General features: G+C 43.8%; 1 protein-coding gene and 1 pseudogene across 4 annotated transcripts; both read left to right on the top strand.

The window, feature by feature from the left end:
* The first annotated feature begins 96 nt into the window (after positions 1-96).
* On the top strand, positions 97-587 carry LOC100727099 (translationally-controlled tumor protein-like; annotated as a pseudogene).
* A 3,339-nt stretch (positions 588-3,926) lies between these two features.
* On the top strand, positions 3,927-14,723 carry LOC100727376 (mannose-binding protein A-like). 4 transcript variants are annotated; one of them, XM_013148640.2, is made up of 5 exons: positions 3,927-4,071; positions 5,615-5,806; positions 6,068-6,184; positions 7,027-7,101; positions 7,704-14,723. In XM_013148640.2, the coding sequence occupies exons 2-5, from the start codon at positions 5,623-5,625 to the stop codon at positions 8,075-8,077; spliced, it is 750 nt and encodes a 249-aa protein (XP_013004094.1). In that variant the 5' UTR covers positions 3,927-4,071; positions 5,615-5,622; the 3' UTR covers positions 8,078-14,723. The 4 variants fall into 4 exon arrangements, with proteins under 4 accessions (XP_013004094.1, XP_013004092.1, XP_003466202.1 ...); XM_013148638.2 differs by having other exon boundaries at positions 3,958-4,147; XM_003466154.3 differs by having other exon boundaries at positions 3,967-4,071; positions 5,619-5,806.
* The last annotated feature ends 110 nt before the right edge of the window (positions 14,724-14,833 follow it).

The raw sequence follows: 14,833 nt of genomic DNA, 5'->3' as shown, positions 1-14,833 counted from the left end.
TGGCTGCACCTTGTTTGCTCTGAGCTCTCGGCTCCTGCTGAGCTAGCACAGCGTCTGTCTCCTGCCAAACAAAATCATGATATCTGTCTGGACCTCATCAGCCATGATGAGATATTCTTTGACATTTACAAGATCTGGGAGATTGTGGGTGGTCTGTGCCTGGAGGTGGAGGGCAAGATGGTCTGTAGAACAGAGAGTAACACTGATGACTCACTCACTGGTGGAAATGCCAACCCTGAAGGCCCAGAGAGCAGAGGCACCGAAAGTACAGAAGTCGCTGGTGTTGATATTGTCAGGAACCATCACTTGCTAGAAACCAGCTTCACCAAAAGGCCTACAAGAAATACATCAAAGATTATATAAAATCAATCTGAGGCACACTTGAAGAACAAAGATCAGAAAGAGTAAAATCGCTTATGACAGGGGCTGCAGAACAAATTAAGGACATTCTTGCTCATTGCAAAAACCATCGGTTCTTTATTGATGAAACCTGAATTGCAGTGGCATGGTTGCTCTCCTGCACTGCAGTGAGGATGGTGTGGTTTACGATTTTCTTTAAGGATGGTTTAGAAGTGGAAAAATATTAATGGATTCAGTGGTTACTTTGGATCTATCATGTGTCATACTGGCTGCTGCTTGTCATGCACACACCACCAGGATTTTAAACAAATGGGACAGATGTCATCTTGAATGCTTCATTTATTTGGAGTGAAAGCATTAAGGAAAAAACACATGTCATGTAGGCTGCCTAAAAATAAAGTGTGTTGAAACACATTTGAGAGAATGCCTCTTAGTTTAATATGTATATACACTAAGTCTTTTAAGCAGTATTTGTGGAGAAGATAGAGCCTGGTCACAGACCACTGCTAAAAAGTATGACTGTCTTCAGATACCTTCTGCAGTGGAAACTGCTCTGAGACTGAACCATAAGACAAGAATTAAAGTGAGCTGCAGTGAAGGGAAAAGATTTTGTTGCTCATTGCAGTTTCAGCTTTTGAAGTGGAGCCTTATATATTTAATTACCTGCAGTGGAAGTAGTTAACCTTGGATGAGATTGCCAAAAGAATAAAAAAACTTAACTTAGTTGGAAGTGAAAAAAAGATAAACTTGAATTGTTTGTAGGAAAACAGTTGAGACCATGAGAAACAGTTGAGAAACACCTTGAGACCATGATACTGAGGGAAATAAATCAGAGTCATGAGCTTAAATATCATATGATTTCTCTTATATGAAAACCCCAAATATAAATAAATTAAAGAGCAAGATAAAAAGGTAAATAATAAGAAACAGGGAAATAGATTTTTTCAAAAGAGAGGGATGAAGGGAATAGCAGAGAGAAGAGGAGAAGGGGCAGTTATAAAGAATTAAGATGTGTTTTGTACATGTACCAACTCTCCATGATGAATGTAATCTTTTTTAACATTTATTTATTTATTTTTAAGCTTTTGGTAGTGGAGATCAAACTTATGACCTTGTGCTTACCAGACAAGTGCTTGAGCCACTGAGCTAAATCCTCAGCATAATCTTTTTTTAAAGAGGAAAAAGAATAAAACAATCTCAAAACAAGATAATAAGACAGTAACAATGGTTAATACATTGCATATCTTTATCATTAAATTAATTGAACATAATACAAGATATTGATGTTTAATTGTCCAAACAATATGAGCACAAATCTTTCTTTACAATGAACTAGAGAAATTATTAGTATAACTATCACATCTATGTATATACATTATATGTGATGTATTTTTTTGCTTTTCTCTTCTTTTCTCCATTCACTCATCCCAGTTTCTTTCCCCTTTTGAAGTTTCTTCTCATTTTACAATATCTATTGTACATTTTGGATCATATTTACTGTTTTAGCTTCATACATTAGAAAAACAATACAATGTTTACATGTGAGCATTCTGCCAGTCTGTGTCTTTTAATTGGTTAATTGAGACCATTAATATTGATAGTTATAACCAATATGTGTTGACATCCTTGTCACATTATTTACCTGTTGTTGGCTCCCCTTCTTTTATCCTCCTCCCTCTGTCTAATTGGTTGTCTTGCCTGGTAGATTCTTTCTGTTGGTGTCCATGAAGTTATAGTCCTTGTTATTTCTTTCTAGAGTGTTCTTCAAACATTTTGAGGTGCTGATTTGGTGGTCATAAATTTCCTCAGATGTTCTTTTTCATGGAAGTATCTTATTTCTCCATCAGTTTTGAAAGATAGTTTTGCAACATGCATCAATATGAATTGGAGGTTGTTTTCCTTTAGTTTGTAATACTTCACTCCAAACTCTCCTTGACTTGAGAGTTTGTGCTGAGAAGTCAGATGTGATCCTGATGGGCTTGCCTTTATAGGAAATTTGTTTCTTTTCCCTTAGAGCTTTAACATTCTATTTTTTGTGTTGAATTTCTGGAATCTTGACTATGATATGCCTGGCCTTAGATTTTTTTGGCAGGCGGATGGGTCATGGCTAATTGGATATCTATATGCCTCACTTATCTGTATACCAAATTCTTTTTCTCTACCAAGGATGTTTTCTCTCATGATATCTGTAAACAGTTTTTTTTTTTTTTTTGTATCTCCAGGGTCACCAGCTGTCACCGGGTGTCTGCAGGTTTGATTTGCTTCTCTCATCAGTGAGTCCTGTCTAAGGGAGAAGGTGCCGCTAGCTATCTCTTTTCATTGAAGTTTCTTCATTCTTTCTGTAGGCTTCAATTTACACTTCAGATCTTTCTTGGGTCCAGGGAATCCACTTTCCTCCTTGTTTTCTCACATTGCTGTACTCCAGCATCTGGATGGCAGCTCTCAAAGAGGCCCTTTCTCTGCTGTTTCCCACTCCACCATCTCCATTGATAGATGTTACTCAGCAGACCAGTATTTCTCAATAGTAAAGTAAAATAAAAATATAATCTTATATGCTGAAAATATATACTAATAAAAACAAAAATGAAAACAATTAGATCAGAGACATACAATTTATCCACTGAGAAGTTCTTAAAATTAAATTGTTAGGAGCAGCCTTACTCCTGAGATAATAGTTTAATGTAAAATCTGAGGGACAACAACTAACAAGACAAAGCTCTAGCAAACAGCTAACAGAGAGGACAACTGCAAATATTCACACTCTGCTTTGAATTTAAGTTATCTACAAATATTTTCTCCTCAGGCCTACCCCTATGAATGCCCAAAGATGCCTCTTGATAAATGTTTTGATTGGGAACAAGGAACCAGGTGACCCAAGGCTGCTGGTCTTCAATTTCTCCACCTGGCACTACAATACATGAAAGCACAGATAGAATCATAAACTAATTAGAAAAACTGAAACAGAAGTATGTGTTCATACATGTGTGTGTGCTTCTTTTCTTTTTTTCTTTCATTTATGTTCTAAAATTAATTTTATTGGTATACTTCTGACATACACAATGATCATATTCATCATAGAGAATTTGTACTTTACATAATACATCTTAATTCATTTCCCACATTTGCCTCCCCTCCCTTCAATCCTTCTTCTCCTCTCCATTTGCAAAATTTTATAAAACTTTGTTTCTATTACTTTCCTTGCACTCTTTCATTTTTTTGTAATCCCCATTTGCACCGTTACTTTCCCTCCTCCCCTCCCTTATTCCCCTTCCCATGTAACATTTTCTTCCCACTTCATAATGTATGTGTTTGTATGTAGATGAACATAGGTGTGTATAGTACATTGGTTATGCAGTTTTTGGGAAATAAATATCTGGAGGGAATATATTAAAAGCCTAAGATTTTAGTGGATTAGGCCAGCCATGCTGGCAGGATGGCTGTATGTGAGAGGGCAGCTGAAGGAGAGGCTGAGGATGCCAAACTACAGAGTTGCCCAGCACCATGCTGGAGCCCCCCACCTCAGCAGCCCAGGGATTAGCCCAGTTACAGAAGTGCTAGTGATGGTTGTTTATTAATCTGGGGTTCAAGGCCAGTGCAGTGCTGCTCCTGGTCATTCAGCCACTTAGTCCCAGCATTGTGGACATAGCTACCAGAAGTCTGTTCTGAAGGGTCATCTCACTGACACTGTCTCTGTGTTCTGCAGAAGCCTTTGTAAGTCATTTTTAGGGGAAAATGTTGGAGCCAGGTGGAGAGTCTGACCACCCAGCCTGAACCTTGTGAGGTCCAGGTAAGGGTATAGTGGGGTCGACAGGTCCACCTGAACCTCTGTCTGCTGATCTGGATATAGCTGACCATCTGCAAACTAAAGGGCAGTTTGTTTCAAGGGGAGGGCTAGAATTGAGGAGTATGTATACTTTGAAAAGCACAGCTCTGTCTGTTATCTCTAGTACCAGCAGGCAAGGTTAAAAAAATATAAGACAGAACTGTGGAGAAGGATGTCATTACAATGGAAGGTCCCTTCCATCTGGGCACCTTGCACCACCAAGTCTGGGAGGAGGGGAAGGTTCGGGAGCCCATAGGCAAGGACAGTTCAATAGGTTGGGATTGACGCCTGGAGCCCTGTGGAGGTCAGGTTGCCAAAGCTCCCTAATGGAGGAGTCTCCTGGGCTCCAGCAAAGGTGGTAGCAACCTGAGTGCTGGAGTGCCTCTGTGCACTGCCCAGGGCTCTGCCACACCTGAATGAACTGGGATGGCAGGAGCCCAGATTCTCTCCAGGTGGGAATGGCGTGGTGGTGGGAAATCTCAAACCAAGGGTTGTCTCATGTGATCAGGATCAGTGATCAAGAAAGTTTCCTTTTTGAGCTCAGAGCCTATCTTAGGGCACTCTGGGTCCTGATCTCTCAGCAAGTGCCTGTCACAAAACAGCTTCTAGGCTGTTGCAGAAACTGCTGTCTACTCCAAGGCTGTATAAGTAGGAAGAAGAAAGAGGCAGGCTCCTGAGACCAAGAAAAATAGTGGAGAAATGGGGGAGCATCTGAGCTCTCTGTGTTTGCACAAGACCACCGTAACTTATATACTGTCCAGGACCCTGGTTGCAGGCTACCTAACTACTAGGCCTGTGACAAGGGGGTCTAGGATCCACAGGAGAATGGGCCACTCATCTGTGGCATCTGCCTTTTTTTCAGCACTGATTTGACTCTCGTATTTTTTACTTGGTCATCTGCCTAGTAGCCTGCGGTGTGATACTTTTCTCTGGGTCTGCTGTCTCTGAAAGGGAAAAACTATACAAGAGAAATTGTTCTTTTTTAAAACTTTGGTCTTTTGAGAATACCTAGCTCTATAACTGCCTCAAGGCTTTGTAATTGCTTTCTTGACGCCCATAACCATGAGATTGTAACTGAAACATACAAAATGCCCAATTGTACCATTGTACCACGCTTCATAAACTGATGATCATTAATATCCCTTGTAATCTATGATCTCACCCTGCTAGCTGGTCAGAAGAACTTCCAGGCTGTTCTGTCTCATCTTTGTACTTCCTTTATACCTCCTGCTTGTGCATCATATAGAAGCCCTGGACCACCAGAGACAGGGGCCGATATTTTGGAAATTATCTTGATCAGTGCCCATCCACATAAATAAATCCACCTCCAAATCCAGGGTGTAATTTCAGTGTTTCTGCTTGCTGTTGTGTCTCTAGCACAAACAAACAAAATGAGATGGACTTCTTTCCCTTGCCTTTCTCTTTTCCAAGAAAGGACTATGCTGCTGTTTCCGTGGCTCCTTGTCCTTCTCCTGTGTGTGGTGAGAGATTGCTGCTCAGAAGTAAAAGCCTGTGAGGATGCCCAGAAGACATGTTCTGTGGTTGTCTGCGGGATCCCTGTCACCAATGGCACCCCAGGCAGAGATGGACGAGATGGACCCAAAGGGGAGAAAGGAGACCCAGGTACAGGGTGGGGTCTCTGCCTCTCTTGGGAGATTGTGCCATATGAGGGTGAGCATGAGACCTGGGAAGCCTCAGCTTTTGCCCTGATGGTTCTGAATGAGGCCAGCCCACATAGCATAATCCATGGGGAAGGTCACCACTTCCCAGTCAAAGTTGCATCCCGCTTTTGTGACCCCATTCCTACACAGAAATCAGGATGGGTTGAAGAGAGGGAAAAATGAACAGCAGACTCTGGGTCATATTCCCTTGGTCTTTCAACAGGTCAAGGGCTCAGAGGCTTGCAGGGGCCTCCAGGAAAGTTAGGGCCTCCAGGGAAAACAGGCGGTTCTGGTCCTTCAGGATCCAAAGGCCAAAAAGGAGAACGTGGAGACAGTTCTGGTAAGGAATGCACCTCAGCGTGGACCACTGGGGACCAGGACGTTGGGATCCGGGGCAGGTGGGAGGCAACCTTTTTCCAATGCTTTCATTGAAAGATGCTCCACTCTGCTTCCTTGTCCAAAGTAGACAAGGTGTTCAAGTGTCCTTGTCTGCTACTCAAGTCCAGTGTGACTTGGGGCCTAACTACCAGACTCTGCAGGGCCACTGTCTCATCAGCGGTCTGAAAGAGGTGGGACCTGGATTCTGGTATTGTGTTTGTGTCCATTGTCTCAGGAGTGGCATGAAAATGATCTGTCCCATAAAACTCAACTCGGTTTAGGTACACTTGTGTGAAGACGAAAGAAAAACCATAACCCTTTTAGTAGTATTTGTCAAAATAAGGAAGGTTTTAAAGAGTTCACCTAAAAGGAGAAATGAAAATGAATCACAAAAATAATTTTCTTTTTGTCTTTTTCCTTTTTATCGGTACCGGGGATCGAACTCACGACTGCCTGCTTGCAAGGCAGGCACTTATGCCGCTGAGCTAAATCTCCAGACCCCACAAAAATAATTTTCAAAAAATAATAATTGTGTATTATCTTCTAAATTATTATGATGTAGTAATATTTAAACACTATATGAAGAAAAACTCCAAAGCTACTGTATACTCAACAAGTTGTTGAGAGTAGGTATCACTGTCCAGGGAGACAGGAATATAGTTACTTACTTATTCTTCTACTTGCCTCTTTTAGCTTTCTTATTTTTCTGAAATAGGCTTACTTTTTATTAAGCCATTTCTTTCTGATGCTTTGGTTTCCAATTTAAGTTCTCAATAAAATACTCATTTTTCTGTTGCTTTGCAGTTGCTGAGAGTAAGCTGGCTAACTTAGAGAGGGAAATAAGAACCCTGAAATCGGAACTGAATTCCATCAGAAAACGTAAGCTTTTGCTCTGTTCCCAATCATTTTAGGCACTCACATTTTTCCTCAGTGTGAACTAGATTTGGGGAGTTACAAGAGAACTGATGCTTGGGAATCTGTGTTGACAATGCCTGGACTTGTGCTAGGTTGGCATCCTCTTGTAATATGGTTTCATTTGGTCCCCTCACCACCCCTAGGATAGTTATTATACTTGTTATGTTTACAGACAGAGCAAAGAGAAGTCAGGAAGTGTAAAAACTCTTTCAACATCACCTAACTAGGAAGGAGCAGAAACAGAGGTGAATGTGGTCTCCAAAATCTCTGCTCTTCCCTCCACATCCACTGTGCCCAAGCCTGGTCCCCAGCATGGCCCTGATGTCCACTTGCTGGTGTGATTTCTAATGGATGTTGGTATTAAGGGTTTGATTCCCCAAGAGAGCCCAGGGGGCATCCAGTGTCCCTCCCCTGGCCTTGCATCTGGGATCTGCCTTCTTCCAAGGCTCTGGCCTGAAGGGTGAGTATGAGACTCTCTTCAGAATCCTGAGTTTTCAGAGAGCTAGGTCTTCAATCTTGGGTAAGTGCCAGACTGTGTCAGCTTCATCTGCTTTTTATGATTTTAGTGCAAGGCTTCTCTTTGGGCAAAAAGTCTGGGAAGAAGTTCTACGTGACCAATGGTGAAAAGATGAGCTTTGCCAAGGTGAAGGGTCTGTGTGCAGAGCTTGGGGGCACTGTGGCCACTCCCAGGAATGCTGAAGAGAACAAAGCTGTCCAAGAGGTGGCTAAGGACAACGTCTTCCTGGGCATCACGGATGAGGTGACTGAAGGCCAATTCATGTACGTGACAGGAGGGAGGCTGGCCTACAGCAACTGGAAGAAAGATGAGCCTAATGACTATGGCACAGGGGAGGACTGTGTCATTCTGAAGACTGATGGGACGTGGAATGACATCACCTGCACAGCTGCCTTCTTGGCTGTCTGTGAGTTCTCAGCCTGAAGCAGCTCCTTCCTCAGTCGTTGGTCCTTGGTCCTTAGTCTCTTTCCTGGCTTTTTGCTGAGCTCTTTGCTCCTTTGAAAGAGAATCTAGTGATAGCTTTCCATTGCCTAATGTTAAGCATTTCCTTTATGGGGTGGAGGGAAGGGTACTATTTAGCCTCTGGATGAAGAAGTAAAGAGAAACTAATAATAGGGTGAGGAATTTGGTCAGCCCAAGGTGGGCTACACTGCTGTGCTAGCTATGCAGCCCCAACCCATGGAAAAGCATTCTGTAGTTAATAAGTGCTTGATGAAGATTTGTTGACTGGATATATTTTAAAAATTACAAATGAATGAACTGATTGGCTAATGAGAAGTGACTATGGACAGCACTTTCTCCAGCCAGGTGGTCTCCTGTTGCAAGACTCTTCAGGAAGGAGTGGGGCAGCAGGGTGGAGGTGGCAGGAATTTGGCCCTGCATCTCTAGCACACCAAGACTGTCACATGATTGAGTTTTCAGTCCCACAAAGCTCTTGTTGAGGTGCTATACTTGGGGGCTGGGAGAAAGTACTTTTGTGATGAATGAGGCTCTTCTTCTAATTCAGACCCACACTGCTTGCCAAAGGCATGGGAAACTGCTTAAAATTTAGAAGCATCCATGAAACCCTAGATTAAGGCAAATAGGAGAAGGATGGGCTAGAAGCTTTACACAAAGGAGGAAGCTGATCTAGACCAAAGGTGACCAAAGATGACCCAGAATAACAGAGTTACTATGACCAAGCACAAGACTTTCTTTCACCTGAATTTCCTCATAGTCAAGAAAAAGATGAGGAAATTGACAGGTTGCTCTCACATACGTCTTATGGAAGGGGGAATGTATTCTGGGATGAATCCCTCCCTTTGCACACTGTGACAAAGGACATTGTCTGCAGCTGTAAAAATGCAGAAGACTGAGTTTCTCTCCCAGCATTAGGGAAAGGGAGACACAGATGTCAGGGCAAGCACAGGTCTTTCATCCCTTTACCTCCCCCCCAACCCCAGGTGGCTTTGGTTTGCTCCTTCTCCAACCTCCACACCATCCCATTCCTTTATCACTAGCCTTATGCCCTCTCATGCCCTTCTCCATATTGCCCAGGCACTGCCCTTTCTCCCCCACTCATGACCTCACCCTTTATCACTGGCCTTATGCCCTCTCATGCCCTTCTCCATATTGCCCAGGCACTGCCCTTTCTCCCCCACTCATGACCTCACCCCATGTTCTGCCCCTTGGAGATGATTTTCTCATTCCTTCTCCTTGCCTACGCAGGGTAGAAGGCTCCTCCATAAGCTGGATCCTGGGCAGGGCTTGTTCTTACACCTGACGATCCTACCAGAACTGCTGCCACACACAGGTGCTATTCTGACTTCAAGCTAGGATTGAGACAAACTGCCTTCCTAGCTTCATTTCCCAATTCTGCCAGTTTTCCTGGGAAAAACTGAGCTAATGAAAATACAAGATTCTTTTTGTGCCTATGTACAGAGAGAGAAGCCAAAGTCATGGCTCCAAGCACCCTGTGAGAGAAGCTAGTATTCAGAAGTCTGCATCCTGGGCTCCAACCCTGTGACCATGCCTTTGGAGCAGAAACCAGGGTTCCTGAACCACCTTAGCATTGAAGGAGTGAGGGCCTGGGGTCTGGGAGCGTCAGAGTCTGGAAGCAGAAAGAGGTTGGCTCCTCCCTACACACCAAGTGCTTTCCTTGCTTTCTTTGTTTGTACCTTAGTTTCTGAGGCTTCTTTTTAAAAGCTGCACAAGTCAGTGGCCGACTGTGGACTACCCAGGGGCAGAGCTGGGAGATCTGAGGACTGTTCTCAATTTCTGTTGCCCATCAGTTGTTTGCAAGCTAATTGTGGGTTAAGTATGTATCAGTTGTTTGTGAATCTTATAGGAAGCCAGGCAGGGAATGTCAGAAAGGCAAGTTGCTGAGCTGGGGACTTTGACTTAAGTTAGTCTGCAAGTCAGCTTTGTGGAGGTACAGACATAGCCAAGGTGACTGTTACTTACTTCATGTCACACAGCAAAAACAGCTACCAAAGCTTTTGACATTCAAGGCCCTGGTGTTGGCATAGGTTCTAGGCCCTAGAATCCTGAGGTTTTGTTCCTAAGGAATGTCTTTCTTTAGAGTCTCACAAGTCTTCTGCTGATAATGTGCTATGGCCAAGCCAGAGCTGGACAGAGTATCAACTGGAGGCCCAGTATTACATCTGTGAAACCTCCATCCCTCCCTGTGATCAGCCAGCATCAGCAATCAGACCCTGGTTGCATGTGTCATAGTACAGCCTGTGACCCAGAAGGTTGTTTGCTTATTGTGTAAATTAAATAGTCTGTGCTTTGGAAACTTCCAGGAATGAGGAATCTCCACCTCCCACTAACCAGAAAAGGCTCAGATGTCATGAGGGGCCTGGGTTGGAGATGTTGGGCAGCGGGCTTTGTAAAGTGGTGGCAGATTGCTGGGAAGGTGGGAGGTGCTTAGGGTGCTAGAGTCTGTTTGGGAAGGAGCACTCCCAACACAGATGGCAGCCTGTGTGGGAGGAGGCTGTGGCCCTAGGTTGGAACCACTCTTGTTCAGGCAAACACAAGTGTTAGGCTTCAAAGAAATGTGCAGGTAGCCACTGCTTAACCATACAGATGCCTTGGACTGGGCTTCCACTCCAGACCAAAGCCAGCCTGACTTATTCCAGCTCTTCAGAATAGTGAGTGGAAGAACTTACTAGAACACTTGATAAATTCATATGACACTGGCCCCAATTTGGACCCAATGAATTAAAACATAAGAGCTCTCTCATCTAAATAAGGCCCTTGTAGGACCTGGTTGTTTGACCAGTTTTGGAAACTGCTCCTAAGAAATACTGCCATCATGGTAGCTTTCTGCATACATGTCAGCATCACAGAGGTGTCCCAGCACTGGAAATCAGGGCTTCTTTATTATGTGGAGGCCCTGTCTGAGGTAAGGAGGTCCTGTTTTATAGTATCATGTCTGGCTAAGTAATTCTTCTCCATCAACCAATCTCCCTCTCTAAAACCTGCTATCTATCCAAATCTCCCCAGCGTATCCCCAGGGTCTTGCTACCCCTGGGACTTCAGGAAGTGGATCAAGGGCTGAAAGAGGTCCTGGGGAATGTCAGAATCTGAGATCCCAAGGGGGCCATGTGTGTCAACAGGCCTGGACTGTTTTCATCTGCACATGTATGGATGTGTGTCTGTATGAAAACTGACAGACATATGCCTGAAATTCTCACATCTTTCTGCACACCTGCTTCTCCATCTGTGCCCAGATCTCTCCCCTCTCTGAAAAGCATCAGTTCTGAGTGGCTCCAGAGATAGGGGAGGAGGCTGGGTGCTTCGCCATGCGTGAAAGGTCCACAGGGGCCCTGAGCAGTGGGACACTGGAGCGCCACAAGTTTTTGGGCATGAGCATGATTTTCCACTGTGCAGGTCTTTGATCATATGGCATCCCTGCCCTCTACCCCAGTCCTTGATTGGTCACAGTGGCCCCCACCCAAAGTCTTCACCACAACACATGTCTCCTATTCTTTTTAGCTATGATAGCTTTTGGATATCTTGGCTGTTTACTTATGTTACTGCAGCAAAGTCACTAAGAGAAATGCCTCCAGCCTAGACTCCCTGGATTTAAATCCAGTCTCCACTACATTGCAACTGTGTAGCCCTAGGTAAGGGTTGTATACTTTCTGTGGTATGAGTAAGATAATATCAGTATTCACCTCAGAGGATTAGATAAACTGATACAAGTGAAACAATCATGACCTCCAATAATGCCACCAAAGCATGAGCCCTGTTGCTGCAATTATGATAGGACTATGGTATTCATCTCTGCACCCCAGTACCTGCCAATGCAGGAAACCACAGACACAAGCAATCAATAACTGTTCAGCAAATGAATGCATCCAGTGAACAAATCTGAGTTGTCTCCCTAAGTGTAGGACCTAACTCCTTCCTCTGAAGTTTAACACCGTTCTAAGATGGATCTACAAGAGAAGCAGCAAAATTCATGTTCTGAGGAAAGTGGCTGCACCAGCTAGTCTGCAGGGGTCTCCTGGCCTCCTGCTGTGCTGTGGCCTCGTGCTGCCCTTTGTTGGTTATCTCTGAGGCAAGGCCAGCAAACCCAGACAGCCTTTACCTGCTGCTTGAGACGCTCCTGCTCCTTCTCTTCACCTTTGCCTGGTTATTATACTTATTTCAACCAGTTGTGCCTCCAGTTTTCAGAGTCATATACACAGGCAAGGTCCCTCTAGGTACCTACAGGTATCTAGCATGCTGGACCCCAATAGTCCTCGCTGTACAGAAGACCAAGGCTCTAATAGTACTCAGTGTTCCCCATCTGTTTCCTTTCCGAACTAAAAGATGAACTCTTCAGGGCACGACTGGTATACCCCCTCCAGCTTGCTCCCAGATTCACTCACAGATTCCTGTCCAGGTTGACTTCTGAATCACCTTAAACTAAGGGTCTCCTCACTGCTCTGGGGCTGGACTGGGGGGCTTCCCCTGGGGTCCTGTGTGTATCTTTGAAGTATATAGTTTTCTTTACTCAGCACTTCTGGACTTTTCCCTGAATCAGATTCTTTCTGAGCTCAAAACGTTTATTTGTGCTTTTGTGATGACCACACAACCTTGCAATAATGCAGACGGCCTCAGGCTATAGATCTGTAACTGAGGACACTTTAGGGGTGCTGTCAGTCTCCTGGGACCACCAGCACAGAATACAGTACACAGAGGGCGGATATTACCAAAGGTCTCTAGAAGATATAACATTGTTCTACCTGCTGTAACTCTGGAACAAAGTCCTTGCTTCTTGTCCCAAGAGTCTAGTGGTGGAAGCATCAGGATTCTTGCAGAGGCCTTAGGAAGGACTCATTGATGTGACTCTAGGGCTTTCCTCTTATGCTGTCCCTGTGGTCCTGCAAGTCAGTGCCCTCTTAAACACTGCACTTAAGGATGGTGAATACTTTCTTTCCTCATGTTGATGGCAGATGCAGGTAACTGATGTGGGGGAAAGAAACTCCCAATCTGCTAGATGTCTTGTATGAATTCATTTCTCCAAAATTAGACAATGAATTCTAGGTAAATGGAGGTTAAAAGCAGAATATACTTATAGGGAAAAGAAAGCTTCTGTCAGAAAGAGACAGAAGGAATCCCAAGTGGGTTGCAAAGGAATTACATTTTTTAGGGATTTTTATAGGGGAGGTGTCTGCTTCCCCCATGGTTGCAATGTATTTCCTCTTCTGCACTTTGTCCTTCGAGGCCCTGGCTTTGTCTGACTGTCTATAGTATTTCTACTTAACTTAACACTGTCCCTTTCTTTTCCCATGTTGATGGCAGACAAAGGTCACCAGCTACTCCATTGACTGCCTGGTTAAGACCCTGCAAGCTATTAAACTCCAAAGACATTACCAGGGGATATGAGATGATGGATGGGAAAGCACTCAGGTAGTTCTGTTCAGTGTTCCTGAAATATCCAACTTTCTGTTTCTGTAAGAACCTGTGGCCATAACAACTACAAAGTTAGTACCAGTTGCCAGTGAGACCTCATTCTCAGTGAGAACATCCTTGGGTGGGGGGATTCCTTGGCTGAGCTGTGCTGACTCTTCCCTTGCATCTGGAAGTAGATCCTGGGCCATCTTTCCTATTCTGGAGGACTCTGGTCTCAAACACTCCCAGAGAAGGAGTCAGGAGAAATGATGTGTGTGCAGCTAAGTTAGATAAAAGTGTTATAGGCAGTTGTAGAGCCAGTGCACAAGACAAGATACCTTATAACTATGGAAGGGGCAGGCATATCAGTCATGGGCCAGACCCGAACAATGAAATGCACCCACATACTTCCCTCAAGTATGAACAACAACAATTGATGTTCTAAACAGGTATCATGGATCACTTTGAGGAAATTGGAAAGAGTTACTAACCCAACGCCCTCCAGGAAATGTCTCCTTCTGTTTCACACCCACTAGCTTTGTGACTTGCTTCCCCATTTGATCCCAATTTAATCAATTTTACCCTAGCAATTACTAATCATAGTTTTGTCTCGTCTCATGCCCACCTTGTGATTTCCCATTTTTCCCCACCTTGGGCCTGCTTCACATTGTGAATTTCTCTATAAAAACCCCTACAAAAGGCAGGGTCTTCTCACACAGACACTTTCCCCCAATAAATATATTCTACTCTGAACCTCCATTGTTCCTAAAATTCACTCTTAGATTTTAGAGAACACAAACTTGTGCCAGATATCTATCAGGGTAGCAGTTTCTTTCCCCTGTACAATCATTATTTTCAATGTTGAGGATCAAATCTCTGGCCACATCCATTGTTATGGCTTGTATCTAGATGTCCCTTCAGAGCTTCATATGGTCATGGGAGGTGGGTTTGTTGGGGTGGCTTAATCTAGAGTTTGTGATTGATTTGTGATCTAGTGCTGAGATTAAGGATGTAAGTGCTACACCTTCCCTAGGGCAGATAGCCTACATACTGAAGGGAGGAAAGAGACTCGTTCTCCCTCCTCTCTTGTTATCTTCTTCCAACCTAAACAGTTGCCCCTGTGCCATGTTACCCTGTATTGGAGCCAATTGATTATGGACTGAAACCTCAGCAAACAGTTAGCTAAATAAACGTTTCCTCCTTAGCTTTGTGTGTCAAGTATTTGTTGTCTTGACAATGAGTAACACCCATGAAAGAAAAACTCTACTGCTGAGCTACATTTTCAGTCTTAATCTTGATCCTAATGTAACTAAA

This window comes from Cavia porcellus, unplaced genomic scaffold (genome assembly GCF_034190915.1).
Source record: "Cavia porcellus strain 051 isolate PalLab524CR breed Dunkin Hartley unplaced genomic scaffold, mCavPor4.1 scaffold_23, whole genome shotgun sequence".
NCBI classification, from domain to species: domain Eukaryota; kingdom Metazoa; phylum Chordata; class Mammalia; order Rodentia; family Caviidae; genus Cavia; species Cavia porcellus.
Note: the sequence above shows the minus strand (reverse complement) of the source record. Positions and strands in the feature narration are given on the sequence as shown.

Excerpts from the sequence above, each read along its gene's own strand:
- LOC100727376 (XM_013148640.2), top strand. The coding sequence starts at position 5,623 with ATGCTGCTGTTTCCGTGGCTCCTTGTCCTTCTCCTGTGTGTGGTGAGA. Across the intron at positions 6,185-7,026 it reads AGAACGTGGAGACAGTTCTG|TTGCTGAGAGTAAGCTGGCT; the intron begins GTAAGGAATGCA and ends GTTGCTTTGCAG. Across the intron at positions 7,102-7,703 it reads ACTGAATTCCATCAGAAAAC|TGCAAGGCTTCTCTTTGGGC; the intron begins GTAAGCTTTTGC and ends TTATGATTTTAG.